Source organism: Felis catus, chromosome D4, assembly GCF_018350175.1.
Source record: "Felis catus isolate Fca126 chromosome D4, F.catus_Fca126_mat1.0, whole genome shotgun sequence".
Classification (NCBI taxonomy): domain Eukaryota; kingdom Metazoa; phylum Chordata; class Mammalia; order Carnivora; family Felidae; genus Felis; species Felis catus.
Genome location: NC_058380.1, coordinates 38241621 through 38266475, shown reverse-complemented (window position 1 = coordinate 38266475; position 24855 = coordinate 38241621). Strand labels below are relative to the sequence as shown.

General features: G+C 39.8%; 1 protein-coding gene across 1 annotated transcript in view; it reads right to left on the bottom strand.

Annotated features, from left to right (window-relative positions):
* Positions 1-4952: 4952 nt before the first annotated feature.
* The window catches only part of LURAP1L (leucine rich adaptor protein 1 like), a 53006-nt gene continuing 33103 nt past the window's right edge, over positions 4953-24855 (bottom strand). Inside the window, exon 2 of the mRNA XM_019815953.3 lies at positions 4953-6599. Within this exon, the coding sequence (XP_019671512.2) occupies positions 6225-6599 (375 nt within the window). The 3' untranslated portion in view covers positions 4953-6224. The remainder of the gene's footprint in view (positions 6600-24855) is intronic.

The following is a 24855-nucleotide window of genomic DNA, read 5'->3' as shown; positions in this document are numbered from 1 at the left end:
TTTTTTCATTTGGACCTCTCTGTCGCCTTCAGTCCAAACTGGCAGTATTTCTGCTGGCATGAAGTTACTATGAACTTCATGAGTCTCCTATGTAGGTCACAAGGATTCACTCCATTAGAAAAGAAGCCCCTTCCACGGGCCTTTCTTAGATAACCTCATCTCTAGTTTTGGCTTCCGCTGAAATGGTGGAGGTGGATCCATGAGTCACAGGCCTAATCTCTTTGAGGAAGATGTCTCTTTGTGACTGAATATGTTGACCTTTTGTCCCTTCTGAGGCACTACAAGATGGTTGTCCAGTCACACTCTTGGCCATCTTTCCAGAACGCTCTTGACAGTGAATCTTGCGGTTTTAGAGTCTTCTGCAATCTGGATAGCTGAGAATTTCCCATTTCATCAAGTCCTGGTTCCTTTTTTATTTATTTCTTCCCCCTTCCCCCTTCTCTTCCCTCCTGCAATTTATTATAAGAAGCAAGAAGAAACCAAGCCCTATTTTCAACACTGAGAATTTCCTCAGAAAAACCCAAGTCCATCACTTACAAATTCTGCTTTCCATGTAACTGTAGGACACAGTTCCACTCAACTTTCTGCCACTATATAACAAGAATTCTCTTTCTTCCAACTTCCAATATGTTTTTCATTTCCTTTTGAGCCCTTACCAGCAGCGCATTTACTATCCTTACTACCGTTAGTCAGCTTAATGATGATTTAAGTATTCTCTAAGACAATATAGATTTTCTCTCCTATGCTCATTTCCTTCCGAGTCTTTATTAGCAGAGTCGTTAAAATTCATCTTTTTACTAACAGTCTGTTCAAAGCAGGCATGGCTTTTCTAACATGCTCCCCAGAGTGGTCCAGTTCCTACCCTTTCCTCAATTCCAAGGCCACTTCCACTTTTTTAGGCATTTGTTACAGTGACATTTCATTCCATTTCCAATTACCAAGATTTGCAGTAATTTGCTGCTGTAATAAATTACTGTAAATTTAGTGGCTTAAAATCCTAATTTATTATCTTACAGTTCTGGACATCAGACATTCAAAATGGGTCTTACTTGTCTAAAATCAAGATGTCAACAGGGCTCTAAGGGCATATCTATTCTTTGGTCTTTTTCAGCTTCTAGAAGCCTCTCGCACTTTTTTTCTCATGACCCTTCTACTCTCACAGCCAGAAGTTTAATGTCCTCATACTTTTCCCTCTGACACTTCCGCCTTACTCTTATAAGGACCCTTATAATTACATGGGGTCCACTCAGATAATCTAGGGTCATCTTTCCATCTCAAGATGCTTCACTTAATTACATCTGCAATGTCCCTTTTCCCATGTAAGGTGTTCACAGGTTCCAGGGATTAGGCCACGGACGTCTCGGAGGGTGGGGCATTACATTTCCTTCCAGAGAAACATACTATAAAAATGAGTTCCTTGAAAGCAGAATTCATACCTTCCTCCTTTCTGTATCATCAGAACCTAGTACAATCATGTTCCGGCACCTAGAAGGCACCCAGCAAATGTTTTTAATTGCTTTAATCAAGAAAAGTATGTATTTGGTATCTGCTATGTGACAGACACTCTTTTAGGTGGTTGGGAAAAATAGTGAACAAAACACAGTTCTTATTCTTACAGGCCTTATATTCTAGTGTGGAGAAGCAGAAAGTACATGCCAAAACTATGTATTAAGTGATGATATGAAGAAAAACAAACCAGGATAAGGACAGAATGTGCTAGTGTGTATGTAAGAAGTCCTCTCAGAAAGGATGCCATTTGACTAGAGACCAAAAAGAACTGGAGAAACAAGATTTATGAGTATTTGGGAGAAGAATATTAAAAAAAATAATGTTTTATATTATTTTTGAGAGAGAGACAAAGAGAGAGAGAGAGAGAGAGAGAGAGAGAGAGAATGAACACGGGAGGGGCAGAGAGAGACACACAAAGAACTTGAAGCAGGCTCCAGGCTCTGAGCTGTCAGCACAGAGCCCCATCCAGGACTCAAACCCACTAACTGTGAGATCATGACCTGAGCTGAAGTCAGATGCTTAACTGACTGAGCCACTCAGGTGTCCCGGGAAAAATATTTTAAAAAGATGGAAGATAGGTGCAAAGATTCTGATTTAGGAACATGGCTTGGATTTTGAGTTTTTAAGGATAATAAGAATACAAATGAGGGTCACAATGAGAGAGGGAGAGAATGGTATCAGATGAAGTCAGACAGGTAGAAAGGTGACAGAATGCATAGGATTTTGTAGTCTGTGGTAAAGATTTGGATTATACACAAGGAGAGAAATGGAGGTACATTACAGGGTTGGAACAGAGGCTAGTAAATATCTGACTTGTATCTGAAAAGGTTAATCTGGTTGCTGTGTTGAATACCAACTGTGGAAAGGTTAACGGTGGAAGCAAGGAAACAAGACAGGGCTATTGGGATAGACCCAGGAAGAAGTGATGGTGGTTTGGATTCGTGTGGTAATAGTAGTAGGGGTAAGAATTTGTAGTCCATTCTGGACACATTTTTAAGGTGGGGCTTGTATGATTTGCGTGATGGATTGGATGTGGTGTGAGAGAAAGAATGCAATTATCTTTCTTGGATTTGGCTGAGCATTTGATGAGTGGAGACACCATTTTCTGAACTGGAGAAGATTAGAAAATAAGAACAAAATCCCAGTTTTGTATGTTTAGACTAATGCTTATCAGACATTAAGTCAAATTCTTATGGAGGCAGAGAGACATGGGAGACTTGAGTTCAGGAGAGAAACTGGGGCAAGAGATATTCTTTTGGGAATCTCAGTACACGGATGCCATTTAAAGCTCTGGAACTGGGTGAAATTCCCAAGGGAGACATTTTAGAATAGAAGTGATACCAAGATTGAGAAAAGGGGCATTCGTGTGTTTGGAAGTCAGGAATATGAAAAGAAAACAGCAACAGAGTGTGCCAACAAGAAGGCAAGTGGGGGATGATGGGACCCAAGGGCGAGTGATGTCCTGGAAGCCAAATGAAGAAAGTCTTTCTAGAAATGCATAATCTAATGTGTCATCTGCTGCTAAGGTATAAGATAAGGACCTCAAAACAACTATTTTTTGACAGAATGGAGGTAATTGTGTTTTGCTGGAGTTGGGGATACATTAAATGCCTGATTGAAGTTGTTCGTGGAGCTTCAAATACCTTTATAATTTACCCAACAGCAAAGAATCCTTATTGCATTTCTAAGTGTTGACAAATACTTAACACATTATGTTATGCAACTTGGGGCTGACTGGTAGTATAATTATTGGAGGTTTTTGAAGTTTAATTAAGGCTTCTAAGTTGGTCAGAATGCCTGGGCTTGCTCAGCCTGTAAAGCACGTGACTTGATCTTGGGGTCGTGAGTTCCAGCCCCACGTTGTATGTAGAGATTACTTAAAAAAAATCAAAAAGTCTTCTAACTGGGTCATCTGGCATTTCTTTATTTGCAATACCCTTAAAATGTATTCTAAATTTTCAAAGTTCCTTACCTCCAATTATCTCCTTCTCATTATAAGGCAGATGGGTCTATAAAATGGAGAGATTTATAGAACCAAGGACAGTTTCCATTTCTCTGGGAGAAGGCAGCTCAGTGCAGGCAGAATAGTTCACAAGGCATTTTTCCTTTAACTTTTTACCCCATTTTCTCATGATGCTGACATAGATCAAATATCAGATGCTCCAGGTCAGAGATTAGTTACGGGGATTCTTTAGTTAAAAATGCATTCATTCTTTTGAAACAAAGAAATATGTTAGTAATTAGTGTTGTTTGACTGTATATTTTCCTCCACTTAGTAAAATAAACAATCAAAACATTGTTGGCTTCATATGACTCTACTATTTAAATCATAAACTTTATAATTGATATATTTTGCAAAAAAAATAAATCAATAGGAACACATACATACAGTATGTAAAGCACATACAGTAGTGAAACTCATAGAGCCAAAAAAATTCTCGAGTATTCTGCCAGTGTTCATGACAGTTTCCCTTAAAATACAATGGATCAATGAAAACTATTCCACACACTTTTCCCATATTATACTCTTTTGCTTTTATAATATCCTTTCCACAGATGGGACACATACAGAGAGCATGGGATTGGCAAATAGCCTAATCTTCCTGATTAAGAAGAGGAGGATGTGAAAGAAATTTGCCACATTTGATTTACAATCTACAGGTATGATCGGAGGACAGAAATCACTGTTCATGTACCTGGCTTGTCCTAGGCAAATGCTGGGTTGTGATGGGGTGAGAATTTTCCCTTGATGCCTCTTATACCCTTGCTGTCTGCTTCCTTCCCTCTTACTGAGGATGTTCTTGCAGTGCTAGACATCTGGTTACATATTTCATTACCCTCTGCTTGAACGCATCAGTCTTGGTTCTAAGGATGTTTCTCTGGTAGGTCATAATGAACATTCTCAGATTTTAATTGGGTAAATAATCTGTGCTGAAAACGGCTTGGTTTAATTCTAGGTTAAAACTGAACAGAATAGGCAATCAGCCAGCCTTTGCTAAGTTGAAAGTAAAAATAAGCAGGAAGGGGAAAATACATTAGTAACGGTTGGCATGTCAAATCCCCAATTCACCTGTAGGAACAAAACTGACTCCGGACATGTGAATTCAGGAAAGGGCTTAGAAAGCTTAGTATTGGGAAATGTGGGTTCTCACTGATTGGAAAGAAAATATTGGTCTTTTTTTTTTTGGTAATGGGCTTATATTTGCTTTTTTATCCACACTTTATTATTTAAGTTCAATAGGTATCAAAGGGGCCATTGTTATTGTTATGGCTGAGAGAGACTCAAGTTCAAATCCGAGTCTTGACACTTACTGGTGATTTGATCCAGTTACCTACCTTCCATGTGCCTCAGTTTCCTCAAATATAGAAAAGAGACAATTTTCACATCATGAGATTGTTGCGATGTGGATTATATCAAGTAATTTATGAAAAAAAGACTGGTGTAAAATATAGACCCTATAGATTTTAATTGGAAATGGAATAACATATGTTCTGGAAGCAAACAATACATTTGACAAGAGTGTAATAGTTATATATCAACAAAGGAAATTTGGGGAAACCATTTCTCAAGTATGGACATTTTTCAATTATAAATAGGAAGGCTTTTTGATTCATACTGTAAGGTGTTTAGTACAGAAACATATTTACAAAGAACAGTTTGAAATCTCAATAATTCACTCATGAGGAATCATTTAGGTAAAAGAATGTGGAAGATTCATAACACACCAAAATGAAATGTTTGTTTACTACATGAGTTATATTTTTGGATGTCATTTCAGAAAACTAAGAGATTTTTTACTCCAGGATGACAGATATATTAGACTTCACAAATGGTGATTCTAATTCCCACTTCATCCATCCATCCATCCATCCATCCATATATGTGATTTATGTGTTTGTATATCATATCAGAATCACAAAACACCTATAAACAAATGTCAACAAAATCTCAAAATACAAGTTAGAACCTCTCTAATCACCTTCATGTATCTAACCTCAATTATTCTTTGAAATCTGGGAGAATCCTATACATTATCACACAACTAAGCTTATATAGTTTGAGTTAGAGTCACTAAAGACAAAAGTACGATCCAAAGTATGAACTCAAAGTTGAAGTGAGCAGATTTCACAGAGTTGTGGCTTCCGAATAATTGCCACGTGGAAGTATGTGACTAGCTGTATTGTTTGTTTTTATAACTAGGAAGTTTTTGCCTACAAATAATGCCTACGTTTGTTGCAACTCTTTTGTCCAACCTACGATACAAATCCTAATAAACTTCAGTATGTTCTGGAAAATGAAACTTTGAATTGTTTAAGCATACAAAGAACAAAATAAACTGTTGTCAGACTTTGGTTTATTGTAAAATTTAGCAAAGATTTATTTTTTGGTAATCCCTGACCCCTTGCTCTGAAAACAAAAGCAAAAACATAATTATTGCTTATTCTTTTTCCCCCTACTTTACTTGTGCCACTGTAAAGAAGGGAGAAAAATCATTGTAATAAATAAAAATAGAGATGTACGAGAGAAAGATCAGTCCAGATGAGAAATATTAGGAGCAACAGAATTATCATCAAGCAGTTTCAAAATAAGCTTCTTTTAAAAAGGTTGTCATATATATATATATAAAAAAAAAATCACACCAAAAAGATAGCAGCGGAGAAGAAGGATAAATACAAGTTAATTGCACACCAATCCCATGCAAAAAACTGGGTCATTAGCCAAAGCAGTAGTATTCAGAATCCAGTTTGGGGTGCTTGTGCAGTGCTTGTGAGTCCTCTATTATGGAGCTGTCACTGAATTGGTCCAAGTCTGATGGGGTCTGATGGCCTGGGACATCATCTGCCAGAGTGTCCAGAAAGCTCCCCACGGAGATGCCATCCAGCCCATCACTGCCATCATGCAGGCTATTGTAGCTGCCACGTAAGGAGGTGCTCTGACTCTCCAATAAACTGCACAGGCTGCCACTGAGACTGCTTCCTCGGCTGGTAATGGTGGCCTTCTCTTCAATCATCCACTTGATGGACTCAATGCTCTCGTTGATAACAAGCAACTGGCGCATGAGCCTCACATCTGTGGCTCTGAGGTTAACCTACGGGGAAGAGGGGGGAGACGAAAGACACGCCAGTTATTCTACCTGTTTTTAAAACGTGTATTTATTATTGAGAGACAGAGAGAGACAGAGCATGAGCATAGGAGGGGCAGAGGGAGGGGGAGACACAGATTCCGAAACAGGCTCCAGCCTCTGAGCTGTCAGCACAGAGCCCAACGTGGGGCCTGAACCCACGAACCGTGAGATCATGACCTGAGCCGAAGCCGGACACTCAACCGACTGAGCCACCCAGGCGCCCCATCTACATTTTTGAAAGACTCAAAATTCATTTGGATCCTGTCTTCTGCAGTCTATAACTTGCAATGCACAGAACAGAATACAAATTCATTCCATCTCAGGATCTTTGGAAATCTCCTGACCGATGGCGAAAGTCATAAACAACTCACTTCCTGCCAGATGCATCGGGTCCAAAGGGGACTGTAAAACTCCCACTGCATCCCTGGCCCTAACCAAGTTGCCTGGGAATACCATTCTGAATGTCAGGTTTTCTGCTCAGAAACACATCCTCTCTCTGGCCAGACTAATCACTTATCCATATTTACCTGGGGATATATATATATATATATATATATATATATATATGTAGGTCCCGTGAGGTGGGGAGAAGAGAAATGTGTAGAAATTAAGGAATCACTACCATTGTAGCAGCTCCTGGTTTTTGCATGATAATGTACCAGACATCATTATGCAAGGTCCAACCTTCATTAATAGCAACCCGTTACCATAGATTATTATTTTTATCCCCATTATACAGATGAAGAAGCTGAAATCTACAGAAAAGAGTTAAGAGTACAGAAAAGGTCTGCACTCTTTATAGCTATGTTGACAAATATATAGTACTAAATAATGCTTTTATTTTTAAGAACAAATTGCTTTAATATTCCTTGAATCAAAAGGATGCCAACCAATACTGTTCCACTTTACAAGATGAAGCATACAGATGTCTTCTACAGACCTGGTTACTTGCCTCGGACATGTCAGGGGAAGTCCCACTCCAAATTGGTATATGAAAATCTGAGAAAGTTCTAGAACTTCCCTAGGTGCCTTCTAGGTGTGTAGTCCTAAACGACTTCAAAGAAATCTGTCTCACAGCACAAAGTAGAATTTCTTTATAGGTCCTACAGTTAAATGGGGGACATTCACTAATATCAAAAGCGTGGTGGTCCTGTAGAATATGGAAAGAGGTAGACTGCATGAACTCTCATGATTGCCCCTATTCTAGTTGGAAGTGAAGAGACATAGCTCCCATAAAGATTCCAGTGCCTAGACTAGGAGCCAGGAATACATTTGGCCACCAGAGGTCCTGGTCACATTCATTATGGTTTGAAATGGAATTTCTGGTTTTGTTTTGTTTGTTTGTTTGTTTCCATTTGGGGTCATTAATCCAAAAGGGTGGACCTTGCTAATTCTTTCTTTTTTTTTTTTTAATTGTTTTTAATGTTTATTTTTGGGGTCATTAATCTAAAAGGCTGGGCTTTGCTAATTCTTTCTTTTTTTAATTTCTTTTAATGTTTATTTATTTTTGACAGAGAGAGAGAGACAAAGCATGAGCAGGGGAGGGGCAGAGAGAGGGGGAGACACAGAATCCGAAGCAGGCTCCAGGCTCTGAGCTGTCAGCACAGAGCCTGATGTGGGGCTCGAACTCACAGACTGCGAGATCATGACCTGAGCCAAAGTCGGACACTCAACCGACTGAGCCACCCAGGCGCCCCGCTGATTCTTTTCTTTAAGATACAAGGCTAATTCAGACTTGTGGGTTTCTAGAATTATTAAAGGCATTCAGTCATGAGTGACTCAAGCCTTAAGGGAGAAAGGAGCCTATTGTCTTCAAATGTATGCATTCATATTATAAAAGTACTTCCTGGTTAGGAGTTAATCCATAACCGAAGGTGAACTTTGGATTGAGTGATTGTGGTGAACAAACATTAGGAGAGATGGAATGTCTATCAATGACTTCGAAGATGTGAGGTTACCAGTTATGTATGTATAAATACGTAAATTTATACATGTATACATAAGTTTATAAATGTATAAATTTATAAAAAAGCATAAAGTACGATTTTAAACCCTTCATTTTGTGAGGATATTACATATAGTAACCAGGGTAACTTCCTTATCTTCTCTGAGAAAAGACCAAAACCAACTGTGTAGAAGGTAACAGTGACAATCATTCATCTCTGAGGTGTCCATGAACAGAAGAATGGTAACTGGGTACTTTTTGAGAGGCTTTCCTGTCTGTCTTAGTGTCTCAGTGACACTGCTGGCTCAGTGACCTTGCAGCGGTGTTGTGTTGAGGAAGGAGGCTTTCTGGCAGTCTTCATGCTCATAATCACCCACACACCCCATGGGCCATCAAGATACTGTTCAGGTTACACTTGATACAACGGATATTTGTCAAGCAACAAATTGTCTAGGTCCGCTGAAGAGCCTAGAAACCCCATATGAGCCAAAGTCTTACAAAATTCTTCTGTTAGGCATCTGTAGCTGACGAAACACACTGTGCCCGCTGTAGGCATGGTGCGACATAAATGGGACCGTTTCCCGTCAGCTCTCCAAATGAGCCACAGCTGCATTTGTTCGCAGCCCCGCCCTGTCGCGTGAAAATGTTCTGGTCTTTTCCAGCTGCGGGTGTGTTCTCTGTTAGTCCCCTCCCTTGAACTACTTCTTCTCTTCCTCTTTAAATCCTCCCCATTCCTGAAGTCCTCTTCTTCTATCAAGCACTAAAGCTGAGTCCAGCCTCCTCTGCTGGCCCATGTAAGAAATGTCTTACAATTTTTCCATATCTTAACGTCTGACCTGAGCACTGATTTTTTTTTTTTTTTTTAGAAATAGGCATAATGTTTTTAGAAGTAGGCCCCTGGGTGACGCAGTCAGTTATGCTCCCGACTCTTGATTTTGGCTCAGGTCCTGATCTCAAGGTTCATGGGATCGAGACCCGAGTCGAGCTCTTGTGCTGATAGCATGCGAAGCCTGGCTGGGATTCCCTCTCTTCCTCTTCCTTTGTCCCTCCCCGCCCCCCCCCCCCCAATAAATAAATAAACTTCAAAAAGAAAAAAGAAATAGGCATAATTTTAGATGTGTGAAAGTTCGGCTCTTAAGGCGGTAATAATGCACATTCCCAACAAATGTGTCACTCTGGGGTTTTAGCATACTCAGGACAATTTTTTTCCAGCAGTTTTGGTCTGAGTCACACAGTGACTGCATCAGATACAAATTTTTCAATTTCATTGAGCAACGCAGATCAGAGAGGAGTAGACTGTGAAGTCACAAAAGCTTCCTTTGACCAGTTTTTTTTTTTAAATCTTTTTCTACTGAAGGTAAACATTCACAGGCCATTGAACCACGGCTGGGGGAAACATGACGAAAGCAAGTCAGTTAGAACGCGTTGATCTGGCTGATAGTGATTACAGATTTAACTTCCACCTCTGTCCTCCTGGGGAGAGAGTAAACAGCTGTCTGCTGTAGGAGTGCCCGGCTGGCCAGTTCACATGGCTGCCTGTCCATTACCTGGAGCTCTAGGCTGCTTCCTACCGCTTTCTCCTGGAACTGAGGTGTGGTTTTGCTATCGCCAATGGACCTTGAAAGTCTGAGCAATCTGTCACGGAACTAAATCACAATGATGCTTCTGTCTCCGGTAGCTACCCCGCCTTTCCTCCCTGTTTCTCTTGTCCGTCTTTAGAACGTCTGGCCATCTATCAAGGAGACAGTAGCCTGGCCCGTTGGTAGGGAACTTCCAGTTCTTTCACCTGAGACCTTATAAGGTCCAGTAACTTTAAGGATATAGAGTTGGGAGGCCCTGTTCATGGTCTGGGTTTACATTCCCTTTCTTGGAGAACACTTTCCTGATCTATCATGGTATCCAATCTCCATGCTGAGTTCAACACTACTCTTCTATGGTTTTTGGGTTCCCTTCACAATATTTACAGCTAGTTGAAATCATCCTGCTTATTATATTTATGTTCTGTTTTCCCCATGAGCATGTAAGCACCACAGAGTGCAGGGAATTTGGTCCATTCTGGTCACCACTCTGTGCCCAAGACCTGCAAGAGTGCTGGGCACGTAGCAGGTGCCTGATTGGTATTTATTCAAGGGCGGAATTATTGCTTCAGATTGGACCATCTGTCAAGAACATGCCTCCCTTGGGTTTTGCGGTGGGTCAGTGATATGGGACTTGAGAGGGAGGAGAGAGGCAACTTCTGGAAAGAGCATTTCCATACTGAAGCATTCTCAGCGTGCAATCCCATCTGGATTCATTCACAGGATGCAAACCTGGCACAAGGAAACTGGCATTCCTAGCTTAAATGTACAGATTCTGAGATAGTGTCTCTGAAAGGACGTGGACTTCAAGGTGTGACTCACATTCCAAACACCATTCTGTTTGTTCTGATGTGATAACCGGTACTAGCACAGCACATGCACAGGTATTCTGTAAACACTTGATGAAATGAGTTAAACAAAGGGAACAAATAGGGCATTTACAAAAAGAAAAAGAAAAAAAAAAGAAAAAGAAAAAGAAAAAGAAAGGAAAAAGAAAAAGAAAGAAAGAAAAAGAGAAAGAAAGAAAAAGAAAAAGAAAGGAAAAAGAAAAGGAAAAAGAAAAAGAAAGAAAAAGAAAGAAAGAAAGAAAGGAAGGAAGGAAGGAAGAAAAAGAAAAAATAAAAAGAAAAAGAAAGGAAAAAGAAAAGGAAAAAGAAAAAGAAAGAAAGAAAGAAAAAGAAAGAAAAAGAAAGAAAGAAAAAGAAAGAAAGAAAGGAAGGAAGAAAGAAAAAGAAAAAGAAAAAGAAAAAGAAAAAGAAAAAGAAAAAGAAAAAGGTTTGTACTGATTGATTCAAAGAGATCTGAATGTCACTCCCTCTTTTCTTCCTCCCCCTTCCCCCACTTTGGTCCTTGTAGTTATCACAATGTAATTCACCTTCAGGCTTAACCGAAGTCTCTCACGCTTCAGGATTGTAACATAGCAGGTCTCTAGATGGGGTGAATGCTGAAATTTCGTATCATTTTTGGACAAGTAGTGAGCTGGGTGTACAGCAGAACTTGAAATGAGAGATCCGGAAAGAGGAAATCGCCTTTATTATTTTTTTTTTAACATTTATTTATTTTTGAGAGAGAGAGAGAGGGAGAGAGAGCACGAGTGGGGGAGGGGCAGAGAGAGAGGGAGACACAGAATTTAAAGCAGGCTCCAGGCTCCAAGCTGTCAGCGCAGAGCCTGATGCAGGGCCTGAACTCACAAACCATGAGATCATGACCTGAGCTAAAGTCGGTCACTTAACTGACTGAGCCACCCAAGCACCCCAAATAGTCTTTTTAATATATATATATATATATATATATATATATATATATATTTATTTATTTTGAGAGAGAGACAGAGAGAGAGACAGAGAGACAGAGAGAGAGCATGCCTGAGCAGGAGAGGGGCTGAGAGAGGGAGACAGAATCCCAAGAAGGCTGTGCGCTGTTAGCACAGAGCCCACCTTAGGGCTCAAACTCACGAACCTGAGATCAGGACCTGAGCTAAAACCAAGTGTCGGGCTCTTAACCGACTGAGCCACCCAGGAGCCCCAACAGCAAAATATTTTTAATAATAAGCTTTTCCAGATCTGTGTTTTCTTCTAGGCCATCATTCTAACACTGAAAGACTACAAAGGTTATGAATTAGCATAATGAATCCATGAAGGCAGGAATGTGGTCAAATTTGCAGTGAACCAGGGAGTTGCTAAACAAGTCAACTTCTTTTGTGCTGCTATGTGAGGAACGCGGCACAGGGTTCCAGTCACTGTCACTGTCAACCTGTGTGAGCTTTGGGCAAAGTGGCTGGGCACACGGGACCTCGGCCTCTGCGTTCATGAGGAACAATGATGAGGCTGTATTCTCAGCTCCAGTGAGTCACCTGCCTCGGTGGAGGTGATAAAGCAGTTTGTGAACAAAGGTCATTTCTGCCGGGGTTGAAAATTTAACTCAACTCAGGAACCACCTAGCACTTGTCTGCTTTTCACATTGAGGTTTTTTTTTTTTTTTTTTTTTTTTTTTTTATGATGATGATGTTATTTGATCCAAAGGATCTGCAGATCGGATCATGTCAGGATTTCCCTCCATTTTGACATCCCGGATCCTTTGGTCATTCCTGTGGCCATTTGATTACTAGGTTGTTTCTGCTAGGAGAAAAGTACGTGGGCTCTGGAGGAGAGGGAGCCATCAGTTTTGCTAGTCAACAGCTCCAGCCAAAGTTTTAGCTAGTAAGAACTCCTGGCCCGAGCCAGCAGTTTGAGCTCTCCGTGAATTTTAATCTCCTTATCAGAAATTGGGAGAGGACAGTAATTTTAGCTCTTTCTGTTTGGCTTCTTGTTTGTGTTCTGCCCCAGGATAAACATACATATCATCTTCCATATGCCTATTTATGTTCATAAATGTGTACATGGGCTGTGGAATGTGTCTTCCAAATACGGGCAGTGTTGGCTCTGTCTTGTCATACTGGAGGCGTGGACAGCACTCCAGCCCTTTTGTTTACAAGGATCGACTAGTCAGATAAAAGCAGGCCATCTCCTAGGTATGTACTTCTAACGTAAAATCTGCACTATCCATGACCTAAATCCCAAATGTCCAGCAAGCTGCAGTATGAATTAGAAGGGAGAAAGATGACTTTGTAAGTCCACAATCACATACACAAAGAAAGGAAAACAGATCAGATTTGCCTTTTAATGTGATGCGTGATGCTCTAATCCTAGTTCCTAATTCAGAGGAACGTATTTTTCAAATTTGAAATCGGTAGAAGGCCTTTTTTTTCCAGCTGTATTTATTTCCAAATATACAAAAAAAAAGTTAAAGGCATCTTTTTCTACCTTATTAAAAGGCTGCTATAACAATGTTTGGAATAGTTTTCCCAGTTTATCCCAGTTTATTTGTGTGTTCCCTTGCCTAATCTAATCGAGTCCAAATTTGCTCCCTCTCCAAATTCACCACATCCTCAATTTGATGATCACAGAAGATTTTCTGCCTACCCATCCTTAAAATTTCTGGCGGTTTTATTAATAGCTGTATTTATAAACCACTTCTCTAACTGTATTCTCAGAGGATCCATAAGGACATTATTGTCTCCTTGCAGTCCGAGAAGGCACTGTACAACATTTCCATCCACTGCTTTTGGTTTCAAATGCTTCAGGAGAAAAGCCTGCGGCCTTTTACAAGTGCTATTTGCCAGAAATTCCCTCTGCCTTCTCACGCAGTTTGAAATTCACAACAAAATTTCTTTCTAATTGGGCAACGGAGGATTCCATTTTTATATCAGCTTTGTCTTCCTCCATTTGTGGTGTTTTTCTGTGGAACTGAACAATAACTAAAACAGTTCTCTCTTTTCCCAAAACCTTATAGAAGAGTAATTTCCCCCGAGACTAAATTACGTACATAAAACCACTGTCATCTGCACAGCTAACTGATTAATGTTTTGATAAATTAGGAAGCTGCATCTGGTTTATTTGAAAGGGGGCACATGTGACTCTCCCGAATGTCAAATATAAATTCCTGCCACCAGGCCTGCTCACGAGTGCCACACAGTTCCCTGCTGGCGAATCCTCTGATCATCAAAATAAGACCAGGGAGCTTTTCAGTCCTCTTCTGTCCAGTGCTAGAATCCAGTCAGCACTTAGAGCCTGCGATGTCAATTTCTTTTCCATACTCTGATACAGCGAATATTGTTTCTCCTGAGTGCTTTCAATATGTATATGCAAAACGTCGTTTGGGGCAATGAGAGAGAATATAAATCACCTGAGCAGAAATTCATTTGGAATGCGTTAAGAAAAACACGGACTTGAGATATCTGTGGCAGAGAACCGCACGTGAATAGAACAAGGACCAGACCAGAAGTGTCCCCACTAAGTCGTAACAAATATTCTTTCTGCCTGTGCATTTTTCCCGGTTAGAACTTAAAACGTCATTTTTACGTGGCAGATGAGGCTATGACGATGTGCTCCTGTGATACGGAGTGGCCCCGCTCACACTGGGAAGGAAGGAGGAGGCAGAGTGGCGTGGCAAATGTCCAACAACTGACTCCCTGGGAAAACCACACTCACGCGCCACCAGAATCGTGCTGATATAACAGATGTGTAGCACACACTTTACAAATAATACTAAAATGTACATTACCTTTTATTCTACTTGTGTATAGATTTTTGTGTGTGTGTAACTAGTTGATTCTCAGAAAATGCTTTCTGTACATTTTTTGCTGAATTCTTATATGTACGGCAACCTATCGTTACAGTTCAACCATAATTTAACAAGGAGTTGACACCAATCACTCTTTTTTCAATCGTTTTGTCATTAATCTATGTGATCTACTTGTTTAAAGTTTGGTTTGTTTGTTTGCTTGTTTATAGGCAGGGAGAGGGCAGTAAGAGGGAAAAGGAGAGAATCCCAAGCAGGCTCTGCACTGTCAGTGTGGAGCCCGATGTGGGGCTTGAACTCATGAACCGTGAGATCATGACGTGAGTCAAAATCAAGAGTTGGATGCTTAGCTGACTGAGCCGCCCAGACGCCCCTATGTGATCCACTTTTAAACAATTTCTCACCCTGGCACAAATTATATTCATTAAAGGGAAGCCTGTTGCTGCTTCAGCCTAGTTACGTGGTTCAGCACTAGTCAGGTCAAAACTTTAAAGGTTTATTAGTGATCTTTAGTGACTTGGACAAGAGTTTTTTAATATCTCCCAACTTTTTATGCTGTCAAAAATGTAATAATTAAGGACATGACACACTTCTAAATTTAATCTGCCATATTAACATTGTCTCCATCACTGTCTTAAAGACAGTCAACAAAATAAAAGTCAAGTTCTGATTGATAGCGTTTTCTAATTTCTGTGCTGTCAATACTCCAACCATGGCTAATTGCAAGCTCCCAATGTGACGCCGCTAAACACGAAGCTGAGAAAAGGTGCTCAGTAGCCCAGCATTAGGTAATATTTTCTCCCTGTGGGTACAGTAAATATTTTAAATAACCTCAAGAAAATGGTTAATAGTGAAACATTAAAAAGTGATGGTTTTGAACATTTATAACATTTGTTTTTCATATGGTGTCTTAGTTTGTAGGCTTCGATGCATAATTTAAGGTTTTTTGAGATACAACTGACATATAACATTGTGTCAGCTTTAGGTGTATGCACACCTAATGATGATGATTTGGTGTATGTACATACTGTGAAATAACTACCACAATAAATTATCTTTTGTCACCTTGCATACTTAACAATAATTTTTTTTTCTTATGATAAGAATTTTTAAGATCTCCTCTCTTAGCAACTTCCAGATACACGATGCGGTATTGTTAAGAATTTTTAAGATCTATTCTCTTAGCAACTTCCAGATATACGATGCAGTATTGTTAAGAATTTTTAAGATCTACTCTCTTAGCAACTTCCAGGAGATACACGATGCAGTATTGTTAAGAATTTTTAGGATCTATTCTCTTAGCAACTTCCAGATACACGATGCAGTATTGGTAACTTTGGTCACCATGCGGTACATGACATCCCCAGAACGTATTTATCTTGTAACTGGAAGTTTGTCATCCACCTCTGGCTACCACCAAGCTGTTCTCTGACTCTATGAGTTCAGTGTGTTTAGATTCTACATACAAGTGAGATCAAACACTCTTTGTCTTTCTCTGTTTCACTCAGTGTAATGTCCTGAGTCCATCCACGTTGTCATGAATGGCAGAATTTCCTTCTCTTTATGGCTGAGTAATATTCCTGTGTGTGTGTGTGTGTGTGTGTGTGTGTGTGCATGTGTGTATCACATTTTCTTTATCCATTCATCCAGTGATGGGCACCTGGTTGCTTCCATGACTTGGCTATTGTAACTAATGCTCTACTGAAAATAAGGAGTGCAGATATCTTTTAGAGATAGCGATTTTGTTTCCTCCAGATATATACCCAGAAGCGACATAATTTTTAATTTTTTAAGACACCTCCATATTGTTTTCCAGAGTGGCTTCAACAATTTACATTCCTACCAACAGTGCACAGGGTTCCATTTTCTCTACATCTTTGTCAACACTTAATATTTATTTTCTTTTCAATAACAGCCATCTTACCAGGTGTAAAGTAATATCTCATTATGCTTTTGATTTGTATTTCTCTGATGATTAGTGGTATTGAGCACCTTTTCATATACCTGTTGGCCATCTGTGTATCTTCTTTGGAAAACTGGCTATATTCCTCTGCCCACTTTTATTTTATTATTTTATTTTATTTTATTTTATTTTATTTTATTTTATTTTATTTTATTTTATTTTTATTTTATCTTTTAAATTAAATTTTAGTTAACATACAGTGCAACATTGGTTTCAAAAGTAAAATTCAGGGGTGCCAGCCTGGCTCAATTGGTTGAGCGTTTGACCTTGGCTCAGGTCACTATCTCATGTTCTGTGAGTTCGAGCCCCATGTCTGGCTCTGTGCTGACAGCTCAGAGCCTGGAGCCTGTTTTGGATTCTGTGTCTCCCTCTCGCTCTCTGCCCCTCCCCCACCCCCCTTGTGCTCTGTCTCTAAAAAATAAAATAAAATTTAAAAAATTTTAAAAAAGTAAAATTCAGTGATTCATATTGTTTTTTTGCTATTGAATTAAAGGTACAGGAAGAGTAAAGGCTTTGCCTAACCCAGTGCATTTTATCATAAGTAGATTAGAGAATTAGAGACTTTCATTTCTCCCCTGAGGGCTTTTATTTTTCTATTCAGGATTAAAAATTTAATGTAATTTTACCCTTTCCACTAAACATAATTTGAGGAAAATTTAAATATTTATCCCAAAGTTATTAGTGTTTTCTATGGAAAGATTTCAAATATTGAATATAGATTATTATTTAAGCATTATTGAGACATGAAATATACTTGGAAAGGGACTAGAGATATCTAAAAATAATGTAAGCATTTGCATTTTATATTATAATTTTAATGGATATATTTCCAAAATATGCTGCACACTTCCCTATCTTGATAAAAAGAACCATGTAGAACTGAGCTGAATCAATTAGTAATGGGCCACCATTATAAATAGCATTTTTAATGCAGAGTTATTTAGCAATGCACTTAAGAGGTTTTGAGGAAACAGTACTGTAGACTTCTTTAAAAAAAAAATTTAATGTTTATTTTTGAGACGGAGAGAGACAGAGCATGAACGGGGGAGGGTCAGAGAGAGGGAAACACAGGATTTGAAGCAGGCTCCAGGCTCCGAGCTGTCGTCAGCACAGAGCCTGACGTGGGGCTCCAACCCACATGCTGTGAGATCGTGACCAGAGCCAAAGTCGGACACTCAACAGAATGAGCCACCCAGGTGCCCCTAGACTTCTTGATGCTGGTATTCAATCTGTTCGACATAATCCTCATGCCCCACTTCTTCCCCAGTCTCCCAATTCTCTTCTTTTAATGTTTATTTATTTTTGAGAGAGAGTGACAGAGGTGAGTGGGGGAGGAGCAGAGAGAGAGGGAGGCACAGAATCCCAAGCAGGCTCCAGGCTCCGAGCTGTCAGCACAGAACCTGATGCGGGGATCAAACTCACGAACCATGAGATCATGACCTGAGCTGAAGTTGGACGTTTACCGACTGAGCCACCCAGGCGCCCCCGGATTCTCTTTCTAATCTGTCTTCAGCACAGTAGTACTTCCATAACCTTCCCTTTTTTTTTCTTTTTGTGGGCAGGGGAGAACTGAGTCATGAGGAAAACTGACTTTGCACTCCTTGGAAAGTAACATCAACTGGTAAGTAACATTAAGCTGAGAAGCAAGCCTCTGTGACAGAATAAAGGGCATGTGCCTTGCTCCCTAGAAGAGTGCTTTTCCACCTTTACATGCATATGGGTCACCTGAGAGTCTTGTTAAAATTCAGATCCCGTTCACTAGTTCCACGATCATGCATTTCTAACACATCCCAGGCGGATGCTAGGAAATCCTTGGGGGCCTCTCAGAGGACTCCCGGTAACCCCCTTCTGGTATCCACACTCCCATTAGTTCCCTGCCCTGGAGTGTGGACTGGGCCTATTACCTTGTTTCTAAGGAACAGATTATAGTGAAAATGATGGGATGTCTCTCCTGAGAAAAGGTTACAAAAAGACCGGTTTCCATCTCAGGTATACTCTGTTGCTTGCTCTGAGGGGAACCATCTGCCAGGCGATGAACTGTCCTATTGTGAGATCTACATGATAAGGAACTGGTATCACTGGACAGCAGTTAGCAAGGCCTAGGCCCGCCAACTGCTACTGGCTATATGAGTGAGGCTGGAAGCAGAGCCTCCTGAGTTGAGCCTTGAGATGACTGCAGCCCTAGCCAACATGTTGACTGAAGACTTGTGAACAGACCCTGAGCCAGAGACACTCAGTTAATCTGTGCTCAGGTTTCTGACTCACAGAAGCCATGACATAGAACATGTCTGTTGTTTACATTGCTAAGTTTGGAGGTATTAGTTACTCAGCATGAATAACTAATAACCAGTGCTCTTGGTATGTGGACACGTTGAGTAGCAAGAGACTAGAGATCTTTCTACTTGTGGATAATGTTGGGTGATGGATGCCGGACCACAGTGCCCATGGAATGCTACTCTGCTGATTCACTGTTGTATAGTTTGGATAAAAGTTAACAAATAGAGTAGTTAAATCTTTATTGATGGAGACAGAAAATGTTCAAGGAAGTTAAGCTCTTCAAGAGGGGGCCATATGCATCTCCCACAGGATCACCATTTTCCCCATAAGAAATGGTAATTTATTACCCTAAAGGAGAAACAACAGATGATTCCTCTGGTATCTGACACAGGATGCTTTCAATGAAGGTCACTTATAAATATATTCTCTAGGGGAACCTGGGTGGCTTAGTTGGTAAAGCATCCAACTTTAGCTCGGGTCATGATCTCGTGGTTCGTGAGTTTGAGCCCCGTGTTGGGCTCTGTGCCGACCGCTTGGAGCCTGGAGCCTGCTTCAGATTCTGTGTCCCTCCCTGACTCATGGGGAGAGAGAGATATGTGAATGGGGAGGGGCAGAGAGAGAGAAGGGGAGAGAGAGAGAAAATCCCAAGCAGGCTCTGCACTGTCAGCACAGAGCCTGATGTGGGACTCGAACTCACAAACCATGAGAACATGACTCAAGTTGAAATCAAGAGCTGGATGCTTAACTAACTGAGCCACGTGAGAATCCCTATGTGCCATATAATTTAAGGGCCATAGAAAGTAGGGTATACAATGATAAGATAATCAACTAAACTTAGACAATAACATTCAGATATAATTTTAAGAGTTTAGAATATAGTAAAGATTAATGAAGCTGACATCACTGAATTTTCAATACTGAGAAATCTATCAAATTGTAAGCTTGTTTTTCATAATTCCCCATTTAAATCCCCTTCAGTCTGGCCTCACTAGAGAAAAGGGGGAATGAGATTAGGATAGGGATAAAAGTTGCATTTATTTAGTGCCTCCCATAAGCCAGATTTGTTTTTCACACGTTAACCCATTTTCTTTATGAAGCGCCTTTTATAGAATGGTCCTTTTGCACAGGAAACACAACTGAGGCACTGGCATTTTGTTAACAATCATTCATGTTTACCCAATGTTGATAATTTGGTAATATTTGAAATGTTTCACTTCATGATGCTGAAGATCAATTTTGTTTTGTATATGATGTCTAAACACTGACCGTTTCATTTGGGAAACTTTGGGTGGGACTTTCCAGATGATATTAGTTAGAGCAGTGATCTCACACCCTGAAGAGTGGCCAATGACCAACACCTGCCACATTGCAACATTTGCTGATAAAGCATTGACTATCATGTCTAGTGATGTATTTTGTCTCATTTGTCTTGTTTCATTAGCTTTAAGAATATTACTAAAAACATCTGTCATTTATTGAATGCTTTCTATGTGCCATGGCCTTACATAGTAATTTATCTAATAAATTTAATGTCATTATTACAACAAATAAGTAATAAAGCTGATTGTTATCCTCATTGGATTCCAGTCTGACATGTAAAGTGCATGGCAATTATCATTCCTATCTTTCTTTTTTAATTTTTTTTTTCAATTTGAAAGAGGGAGAGAAAGAGAGCAAGCAGGGAAGGAGGAGCAGAGAGAGACAGAGAGACAGAGACAGAGACAGAGACAGAGGGAGAATCCCAAGCAGGCTCCATGCTCAGCAGGAAGCCCAATGCAGGTCATGACCCCAAGGCTTTGGGGTCATGACCTGAGCCTAAATCAAGAGTGGGATGCTCAACCAACTGAACCACCTCAGCTTTGTTTTTATTGTGAAGACAGGAGTGATGGGGCTTCTGGGTGACTCAGTCGGTTGAGCCTCCAACTCTTGATTTTGGCTCAGGTCATGATCCTAGGGTTGTGGGATTGAGTCCCCCCTAGGGCTGCTCACTGAGCATGGAGCCTTCTTGGGATTCTCTCTCTCTCTCTCTCTCTCTCTCTCTCTCTCTCTCTCTCTCTCTAACTGCCCCCTCCCTGTCTTGTGCATGTGTGCCTCTGTGCATGTATGCTCTCTCTCTCTCTCTCAAAAAAAAAACAAAAACCAAAAACCAAAAACAAAAACAAAAAACTACAACAACAAAAAAACAGAGTTTAACTGGAAGTCAACAACTCTTCTTAAATTCATCAGAGAACTGAGGTCACAGGGCAAACCACTGCCCCTGGGAGATAACCAAGTAGATACAGAAATGCATTGCTTTCTAAGAGCATAAGGCCAGAAGCAGAAGTCTCCAGGTAGAGCTGGTATCAGTAGAAACACTTTAAACTCTAACTGAAGAATTGCTGGAGGTTCAGGGTAGACTAGATTGAGAGTTAAAAACTCCAAGAGGCCCAATTTCAGGGAGACCCCCACATGTTCATGAGTGTCATCTCCAGGAGCTCACCAGGTTCTCACTATCCCCTATGCTTCTGGCAGGGGGAAGGGACAAGTTATCATTCTGAAATATTCTCAGAGCCCTCTGTTCTCCTTAACATTGTCTGTCCTCAAGGGAAACTATTTTACCAGAGCCTAACTTACTGGGCTGTTGCCAGAGCTTACCCAACACGGGGGAAGGGAAACATCCAATTCAGGCTCACTAATTCTGAGACCTAATCATTCACTACACAAGCGTTCTCCTTCCCTACAACCTACCACCAGGTCAACAAGGCTCCTGGGTACCAACAGGGGATTTCGGCTAAAAGTATCCCAGGCCTCAGACTCTATTTCAGAGTCTCCAGGAGAACCCAAAGATAACAGAATAGACAAAAACAAATACACTAGAGGCAATTTTAATCTCTGACACCTACTCTACAGCAAACAATAAACAGTCTTACTCCTAATCAGACAAATACAAAACCTCACACTTCAGGCCTATCTATTCCTGTTCGTTTACATCATATCCAGCTTTCAACAAATAATTACAAGGTGTGCTAAAAAGCAAAACCAAAGTCTGAAGAGACAAAGAAAGTATCAGGACCTGACTCAGATATTATACAGATTTGGGGATTACCAGACTAGGGATTTAAAATAACTATGATTAATATGATAATGGATCTACTGAAAAACAGTGGACAACATGCAAGAACAGATGGGTGATGTAAGCACAGAGATGAAAATTTGAAGAAGGAAAATGGTGTAAATCAACAAAACTGTAATATAGGTAAAAAATGATGTTGATGAATTTATTGGTAGACTGGAGATAGCCAAGGAAAGAGTCTGTAAACTTGAAGATATATAAATGGTTTTAATGTCTCCTCAAAGATATGTTAACTCATGACCAAATCATTATTTAATTATCTAGGGGGGTATATCTTTGTGTGACCTGCTATTTACTACTACTTTGGCCCAGAGTTATAAAGTTATTAGCTAATTTGTAGATTCGTGTCTGGAGAACATGAAAATGAATTGTCTCCAGTTGAAAAAAAGTTCAAAGATTATAGTTTTATTGTCTTACTGGACATTGAACAATTTTGTCTCTAACTGAAGAAAATTATTTCATATATTTTCTGAGAAAACAGAGAGACCATTTCTATATTTCTTTTGAGCCAGTTGATATCATCTTGCTGGTTCTCTCATTAAATGAACTAAATAAATCTTCAACATGTGCTCCATGTTTATATGACAGTAATGTTTAAAAATTTCATGAAAATTATACTTTGATGGATTTGGAGCTTTCCCTTGAGATTCCCAGTGGCTCAAACCAAGTTGCCCAGGAAGTGGCTTCTGGAGTTAGTCACAAAGACCATTAGAACTTTATCTTTCCTGACTCTGTTTTCTTTTTCTGATTTGGTACCTTTTGTTCTGTTTGTTTGTTTGTTTGTTTGTTTTTCCTTTGTTGTTGTTCCAGATTCTTGGTCAATAGTTACATGTTTTGTTTACTCATTGTTTAAGTTGTGTCCATTTCCACAATTGCATACTGAATCCTCATGTATAAAACCTATGCAAACAGTCAACTCCAGGGACCCATGGGTACTGAACCACTAGGTTAGTCAAGGTCACATAATCTATTAATTCTTCCCCATTTGGGGTGACGATATTTGGCAATCTGGTATCATGATGGGATCACTAAGTGATCTCTATTAGGAAGATGTGAATCTATTCTCTGTTGGGTGAGACTGAGAGACAACACAGAATATGGTTAGCTGGTCTATACCATTCATCTACTGGTGTGCTCAAATCCATGTAGAAGGTATTGCATTTCCACTGAATAGAAAGATAACCTTTTGAGAACGTGTGTTCTGTGTTTTCTAAAAAGTGCCTGAGGTGGCAGAATTGAAATTTCATGTCCTGTTGAAGTCTGTGCGTTAAACTGGGAAAAACCTTTTACGGCTCATTGATAAGAAAATGAAATATTTTCCTATTTATAGAGTCTATTGATAAGTTATAAAGTCCCTTAAGAAAAAGGAGACTTTTCTAAATATAGAGGCTAATAAATATTCCCAGAATTTCAGGGAAATGAAGAAACTGAACTCCAATACACTGAATGTCCTGACCTTTTTCAGGGAAAGAGAAAAATAAAAAAATCAAAACATTCCTCATGGATAATGCTAACTCAGAAGCATGTTTATGGCAGAATCCAAGTGAATCTTTAGCCATCCACTGGTTTGGAAATTTTAGGCTATAAATAACTAAATATCTTTTCCTTGCTTTTGTCAGTATTGAGAATAAACATATATATGTGACCCCTGAACAGTGTGGGGGTTTGGGGTGCAGAATGCTGCACAGTTGAAAATTCACGTATAAATTCTGACTTCTCATGGCCTCCGATCAAGCAGAAGCCTTATTGATAACATAAATAATCAACACATATTTTGTATATGTATCATATACTGTAACCTTGCAATAAAATCAGCTAGAGAAAAGAAAATGTTATTAAGAAAATCATAAGGAAGACAATATATTTATAGTGCGGCACTGTACAAAATTCTCATATCAAAAAAATGTTTAATTTCAGAGACATGAGCAGGAGAGGGGCTGGAGGACATGAAAATGAATTCTCTCCAGTTAAAAAAAATTTCAAAGATTATGGTTTTAGTGTCCTACTGGTACAGGTGGGGGGAGGACAGAGGATCTGAAGTGGGCTCTCCACTGAAAACAGCCCACGTGGGGCTCAAACCTACAAACGGTGACATTGTGACCTGAGCTGAAGCCAGAGGCTTAACTGACTGAGCCACCCAGGTGCCCCCAAAATCCGCATGTTAAGTGGACTTGTGCAACTCAAACCTGTGTTGTTCAAGGTCAACTGTAATTTAATTTTATTTTTTAATATTTATTTTATGTTTTGAGAGACAGAGACAAAGCATGAGCAGGGAAAAGGCAGAGAGAGAGGGAGACACAGAATCTGAAGCAGGCTCCAGGCTCTGAAAGATCAGCAGAGAGGCGGATGCAGGGCTCAAACCCACGAACCGCGAGATCATGACCTGAAGTTGGCTGCTGAACCGACTGAGTCACCCAGGCGCCCCTAATTTTATTTTTAAAGATTTCAATTATCTTCTAGTGAGAGAGACTAGGTTAATGTTAACTTCCTAAATCTGATTGGTTTATTGATAAGAGAAGCTAAAGTTTCTTCCCTATATTGTTTAAGATTAAGAAAATATACAATACTTTCTACACTGAATTAAAATTCTCAATATTTTTAATCCAACTGTAATTATGATCCTTCTGTGACAGCTTGAACACAATCTGCAAGATATTTATTAATTTTAGAACTTAGACTAACATTAAATCAAATTAATAAAAATCTTGAGATCCGTATAATTTCTA